The sequence below is a fragment of the Gossypium hirsutum genome, chromosome A10, assembly GCF_007990345.1.
Source record: "Gossypium hirsutum isolate 1008001.06 chromosome A10, Gossypium_hirsutum_v2.1, whole genome shotgun sequence".
In the NCBI taxonomy this organism is placed as follows: domain Eukaryota; kingdom Viridiplantae; phylum Streptophyta; class Magnoliopsida; order Malvales; family Malvaceae; genus Gossypium; species Gossypium hirsutum.
The window spans coordinates 113506132-113513732 of record NC_053433.1 but is presented as its reverse complement, the minus strand read 5'-3'; the positions used below and the strand labels follow the sequence as shown (position 1 = coordinate 113513732).

At 30.7% G+C, this 7601-nt stretch overlaps 1 protein-coding gene across 1 annotated transcript; it reads right to left on the bottom strand.

Annotated features, from left to right (window-relative positions):
• Positions 1 to 2502: 2502 nt before the first annotated feature.
• On the bottom strand, positions 2503 to 3458 carry LOC107897809 (21 kDa seed protein). Its single transcript, XM_016823382.2, has one exon. The coding sequence runs from the start codon at positions 3378 to 3380 to the stop codon at positions 2703 to 2705; it is 678 nt and encodes a 225-aa protein (XP_016678871.1). The 5' UTR covers positions 3381 to 3458; the 3' UTR covers positions 2503 to 2702.
• Positions 3459 to 7601: the final 4143 nt, after the last annotated feature.

Below are 7601 nucleotides of genomic sequence, written 5' to 3'. Positions count from 1 at the left end.
TATGATTTTACAGAAACTTTTAGCCCTGTGGTGAAATCGGCTACTATTCGTGTCATTCTGTCTATTACAGTGTCGAGGCGCTGGCCTCTTCGTCAGGTCGATGTGAATAATGCTTTTCTCAATGGAGAGTTGGATAATGAGGTGTTCATGCATCAGCCACCCGGATTTGTTCATTTTGATTCGGTTGGGCAGCCACTTGTGTGTCGAATGAAGAAGGCTTTGTATGGGCTTCGCCAAGCCCCTAGGGCTTGGTTCGATAAACTCAACCAGTTTCTGGTGTCCATTGGGTTTATCGTCTCTAAGTCTGATGCCTCTCTTTTCATTCGAATTACAACTGAGGTCGTGTTATATATTCTGGTATATGTCGATGATATAATCATAACTGGTAATGACTCAGCTGTTATAGCTAGGTTTGTTGATCAGTTGAATGCTGAGTTTGCTCTCAAAGATATGGGTGATTTGCATTACTTTCTTGGGCTTGAGGTTACCCGCTCGTCTACTGGGTGTCTTTACTTATGTTAGAAGAAATATGTTCGTGATCTTCTTGCTCGTAGTTTACTTTCTAATGCAAAACCAGTTCATACTCCTATGATTAGTTCACCTTGGTTGTCCAAAAGGGATGGCGATCTGCTGAGTGATCCGACTGAATATCGGAGTCTTGCTGGGGCCTTGCAGTATGTTGTACTTACCCGTCCTGATATTGCATATACTGTTAACCATATTTTTCAATTTATGCACAGCCCCACTACTCTTCATATGGTTGCTTTGAAACATATATTGCGATATTTATGTAGTACTCTTGATTATGGTGTTGTGTTTCGTCCTTCTACCCGGTTGTCGCTTGTGGGGTATGCTGATGCTAACTGGGGGTTGGATTTCGATGATCGCCGGTCTACGTCTGGTTACTGTGTATATTTTGGTCATTCACCAGTTCGTGGTGCTCCAAAAAGCAGCATGTTGTCTCTCGCTCTACGGCTGAGGCGGAATATCGGAGTCTTGCTGCGGCTACTAGTGACGTCACTTGGTTGCTCTCTTTGCTTCAAGAGTTACAAGTCTCGTCTATTGATACTCCTACTATCTGGTGTGATAGTTCAAGTGCCGTTGCAGTTGCTGCCAATCCTGTTCTTCACTCTAAGTTCAAGCATGTGGAACTTGATCTGTTTTTTGTTCGTGAGAAGGTTGCTACTGGTACTATTGTTGTTGGTGAAGTACCTGCCTGTGATGAAGTAGCTGATATTCTCACCAAGCCTCTTTCGCATACAGTTTTTACTCGGTTTCGACAGTTCCTTCAGGTCTTACCGATTGAGACGATGGATGCATGTTAGAGTAGTTAGTTTGTTATGAGTTGTTAGTCTGGTGCAAATAGTAGTTAGGCTAATGAGAGAGGATAGTCAGTAGTATTCTTCTATAAATACCTTCTGTATTCCTTAAAGAGAGGAGGCTTTTGAGAATTCAATATATGTGTTTCTTCTTAATATTTCTGATGTTTACCTTAGGTTCTTTCAAGGTGAAGCAATGAGTAAAGTAAAATATTTGTTAATTTGGACTAACCAATTTTACTTTATAAGTTTATTTTTAGAAAATGATTTTATTCTATAATCCATTTAACTATTAGCTAAAGCCTAAATTATTTTAGCCCATAGTTTTTTGCAACTCCAATATTGAATTTAAATTGTTACAAATCACTTACCCAAAGTACTTCACATACAATAAGTAAATCTTCCCAATAAAACTTAAAAGAGTGTTGAATAAAACATAAATATAAAACCCAATGGGCATTTCCATAAATTTTCATGTGGTAAGAAAAATCTTATCATTATTATTATTAATCGTACAAATGTGATTCCACATTTTTATCATTTTTAGAAGATTAAAATGTAATTTTATCATTATTAATTTAAAATTTTATAAATTATAAAAAGGTTTAATTAAAAAATTTTCATTTAAAACCTTCTTGGCTTCGCGACTGTGTTAAAAGCTACCAACCTCAAAGACCGGCCATCTATCTCCTAATCACCACCAACAAACCAAGAAATTAAAAAAAAAGTTAATGTCGGGTTAAAACTTTAAATACAAATATTTGATTTAATTGATATACATAAATAAGAAAATCCATCTTAAACTTAATATATATCATAATTATTAATTAAGAATAGAATAAAGTAAATCACCAACAATGTTGAGCGTAATGGTAAAATACATTACATGTTTAAAGGATAATATAGATTTGAACCTTGAAAACAACATAGTTGAAAGAACCCTTCCTTAGCTCTAAAGATAAGGTGCCCTAACCACCCAACGACAATTCCATTCCCGTTGTGCATTGAAACCACTCTAAATAACCCTAGTATTAGAGTTTTTCGCTTGTTATTTGGTAGTCTATTTTCCTCTCTCACTCTCTTTTTATTTTTTTGATATATATATAATTTTTGGGTTAATTACAAGACAAAATATCCAAGTTAATGAGTCTAATACTACTAGAATCAATGGCAATAAAAGAAGTAAATAAGTAGACAGTTTCTACATTAAGCTGAAAAGAGTACAAAGGACTCTGAGAGACAAACCTTGTAAGCTAGCATATATATATATATATATGCTTGCTTCAAACAAGGCAATCTTAACAATCAGTTCTCTCAGGATTATTTACTTGAAGCTAATATTATATAGTAACTAGTAGTTCATGCATAATGATTGCTTTCAATCTAATTATGAACAACTTGTTGAATCTCCATGGCTGATGTTCCAACTTTCTTAAAGAAAAATTGCCATCCATGGTCAGTGGAGAGAGCCAAACGTATCATTTCTCCATCTGAGTCTCTCGTAATTTTGTTGCATAAAGCTGGGCATGTTCCACATACCGCGGGGCAGTACTTAAATGTGTAATCAAGATTACCCATCTTCTCTATTCTAAACCAACTAGTCAAAGTGTTGGCACCCGGGTTCCCTTTAACCCCATCGGTTATCACCCACCATTTTCCGGCTGAATGGTCGTAATCATCGACCTTCCACACCGTTGTTGTTGTTAGGCAAAATTTGGGTCTGCGAAAAATGAACTCTATGTTTATGTCAGAGGATAGGCGAACAACGTCATCGTTGGAGTCCAAATTAGAAAATATCACCGGAATACCATCGTCACCGGATCCTCTTTGAGCAACGACTTCCGGGCATGGCTTTTCTCTAGGCATGCCTGGGGCAAGCCCCCCACCACCAGCACCCCATATCGCCGACACAACGAAGTATGGGGTGCCTGTGCGGAGCTCGTTACCATCACTGTCGAGCACGGGAGCGTTTGTAGTGTTGGCCACACCAAACGAAAAGGACAATGGTGTGATTGAGAAGATGATGAAAAGAAGAAACACCGAAGCTGTTGTGGTTTTCATGGTTATACAGATTGTGTTGATATGTGTTGCTTTAGTCCTGCGTGCAAATTTATGGAGATGAGAAAGGATGAACGTCCAAAATTGATAGAGATATTAATATTATTACATATAACACATTTCAAATGTGAGGTAAATTAATAGGACCACTTTTTTCCCTATAAATAAATTATTAGGACCACTTAATTTTTTTATTTTTTATTTTATGAATGTCGAAAATTGGAAATATATTCAATAAGTCTTTTCTATAATTTATTTTTTTATATAAAAATATTTTATTATAATAGTTAAGTTTATTTTAGAATTGATTTTGTATGTTTAATATTTATCTTTCATATTATTTTTTTCATTTATAATAATTATAAAGTATGAACTGCACTTTTTACTAATTTAATTCTTTATAAAAAAAATTTATATCAAATTTTAGGAATATTAATTTTATTCATAAAGAAAATAAAAATAATAAATTTTAGCTAACTAACAATAAAATGTTTAAATTTTATATAAAATATATTAATTATATTTTATTAAATAAAATAATATTCAATAAATGAATTCCCTTTTTAACTTTTATTAAGTATATATAAAAAATAACATTAATCATATTTGTTTGTAACCTTCTTTATCACAATTTCAATCTCATTTTTTTATTTTGACAAAATAATTTTAAAATAAGGTGAATGATTGAGTAAAGTAAGGAAAGATAATATGCAATATTTGTTAATGCAGTTCAAATTCATCAGTTTTATTCTGTAGAGCTTCATTTAGAAAATAATTTTAATCTACAATTCGTCTTAATCAACTATTGACTAAAATCTAAATTACATTTACCCCAATAGTTATTTGCAATCCCAATATTGAACCTAAATTGTTACAAATCACCCTCTCCAAAATACCTCACTTACAATCAAGCAAATATCCCCAATAAAACTTAAAAAAGAGTGTTGTATAAAACACAAGAAAAATTCTCCAAAGTATCCAACTTAAACCCTCCAAAAGCCTATTTTCAATGTGCGGTAATTATGCCATACGAAAGCCCTTCCACTAGAGTCTTCTTAAGTTTAAAACTCCAATATAAAGGTTGAAATTATCTCATGAATTATTTTGATTAGTTATATCACAAATTTTTTATAAACAAAAGTAGTCCACAAAAGTTCAAACTCCTCCCGTTCTTCTTCAAGGTAGTTGATTGAAAGATAATGATCATCGCATGTTATAACACAAAATCATTTCCCCATTTGCTACTCAATGAGATTAAACCATAAGCTATTTCATTAAAAAGTCAAACATATCAACATAAATTCTTTGAATGCATCAAAGCGTTGTTTAATCTACTGTTTAAACATGAAGTGAAATAAGAAAAGAAGTCAAAGTTCAAACAATCTCACCTTTTTGGCATTTTGACAAAACCAATAGCAATTGATTAACACATCATCAAACAAGTCAAAGGAACTAGAATACATCTCCCCGTAAGATATAAACCATACTATAACAGTCCGATTTTCAGTGGTGTCAAAAATAATGGTCTCAAGACTACAATTTCGACGTGTCAATCTAGAATTATTAATTATTTAATATGTACAAAGTTATCAATGTTGTATTAAGTTTTGGTTTAAAAAATTTAACGTATAGTGAATTGATTAAAGAAAAAGGATTAATTTGTAATAGGTGGAAAATTTGCTTATTATTGATTTATTTTAATAAAATAGCTTAAATTAGTAAACTAAGGGGGGTTATGTTGCAATTAGCCGATAATTAGTTAATATGGAGGCAGAGGCGAAGCCAGGGGCTTGCATGGGGCTCGGTCCCGCATAAAATGTAAAATTATTATTTTGGCCCTTAAATATTTTTTAAAATTTTAAATTAGTAAAGATAAAATTACACTTTGGCCCTCCTAAAATTATAAAAATTCGATTTAATCCTTTACAAATTATAAAGATATAAACTATAAAAAATAAAATTTCATCCAGCCCCTAAAAAAATTTTCTAATTTCGCCGCTGTATGGGGGTAAAGAGAGAAAAACAATATTAAATTGGTGTTTTATAATGTTATAATTTCATTAAATAAAGATTATAATAATAATAAAAGGAAAGTAAAACAAAAGTGGGGTAGTGGTCATCTTCTTTATTTTTCTTAGGTTTGGCCGAAACACCATTGTTCTAAGGCTTGGAAGCTTGGTTTTTGTTAGTTTTTAATGCATGTAAGTATTTTCTTGGTTTATTTATCATAAATTTTAAGTTTTGAGCTATTGATAATTTAGTTAGTTTTGGAGTTTATTTGTGAAGTTAGTAAAGTATAAAAATTATGTATTGAAATTTTCGAAGATTTGTAGTAGTAATTTGTTTGGGTTGAAGCTTGGTGATGACATGTATTGAGTTTGTAAAGTGATTTTTACAAATTTTGATATTTAGTGATTTAATTGAAAGAGACATGTTACTCTTGAAATTTTTAGCATATATGGATTGTTTTGGATGTGGTTAAAATTTATTTCTATGGATTGAGAATTTAATTGTAGAATTAAGCTTGATTTGGTCATAAGGATTAAATTGAATAATGTGTAAAAATTTGAATTAATTTTGTAAATTTGTAAATAAGAGATCATATGTATTGAAATGATTAGAATATGAAAATTGAGGCTAATAATTGAAATAAATTATGTTATAGATCAAGATCAAGTTGATAATGGTGGAAAAGAGAAGGTTATTGATTAGTTCTTGAACTTTTGTTGTTTCTGCAATTTGGCCCTAGTAAGTTCATTGAAGGTATTATCTGTGTTAATTAGTTAAAATGCAGGAGTTCACACATGGCCATGCATGTATACACCATCATCAAAGGCAGGGAGAAACATTTTGTGTGTTTAGAAAATTCAGGGAGTAAGATTTCGTGTTTTTAGGTAATTTTTTTTAACAATATTATTATAGGTTTAAATTATTTTTGTTTTTTTAATACAATGCTTAAAACTATCCACAGCCCCTCCTCAATTCATTAATAAGAAGATAATGTGTTTCAGCACACTCGAACTCACTTCCTCCTATATTGACAACAATACCTATGCTAATCGAGTTAAGACTCAATCGACAATTATAGATTTGATTTCTTTTTGCGGAAGGGAGGCAAGACTGATTTGAAGCTAAGCATCAAAACCTCTGAATTTATCAACTTCGTTAAACCTTTCATTGTCAGCTGCAGTGACATCTAACTATATACCATTCATTCCACAAACTAAATAAGAAGACATTAAATAAGACAACTTGGTAAAGATTTCAAGAAAATCCATTCACATGGAATCCTATGAGGTGGAGAATGATGATTTATATTTTAGGAATTTAATACAAAATTTTAAAAAATTGAAATTTATCATTTTTTTTAATGTTGAGTATTAATTTTATTGAATTTTTTTAGAATTTGAATTAAAATAACAAAATTTGTAAATATTGAAGGTTAAATTTGTTAATTTTTTATTTTTAGTATCAAATTGATAGAATGCGTAAACATTAGAAGGTTAAATTTATTATTAAATCAATAAAAAAATCCACGTTAGTATTTCTGTTAAATTTTAAACTGCTGTTAACATTTAATGATTAAAACATTTAATTTCGAATGGTTTAATGACCAGAATAGAAAAAATTAAAAATTAAATCATTAAAATAGAACATGAACAATAATTTAATGACCATTTCTATACTTTACCCAAAAATGAGCAGTTGGCTTTATGTGTCAGAATTGAAGATAAATGTTCTCACAGGTTTTATGTTATCCACTTAATTATTCTTTGTCTTCTTACTCTTTACTACAAGTTTTATGTTATCCACTTATTATTATTATTATTTTTAGAGAATGACATATAAATAAATATATTTAGAGTTGTCTACGAGGCAGGTTGAGCTCTAACAAAATTTTAGGTCTGATTTATAAGTTTGGGATTGGCCAGACCCGAAAAATGGGCTTAATTTTTTGCTAAACTCCCATCTCGGTCCGCATTTTTTAATTTTAATTTTATATAAAATTTAACAAATATAATACACTAAATACACTAAAAAATTAAATTACATGTTTTTCAATAAATTGAAAATAAATTTTAAAAAGTTTTTATACTTAAATAAAAACTAAGATAAGTATAACATAACAAACAAATGCCTCTAAATAGTGGTAAAATTAACAATAAAATAAGTGTTATACAATATTCAAACATTAAAAAAAAAGTAGTAGCATAATAGTGAAAT

What these genes read in the sequence shown, in the direction of transcription:
- LOC107897809 (XM_016823382.2), bottom strand. Translation starts at nt 3,380, where the DNA reads ATGAAAACCACAACAGCTTCGGTGTTTCTTCTTTTCATCATCTTCTCA.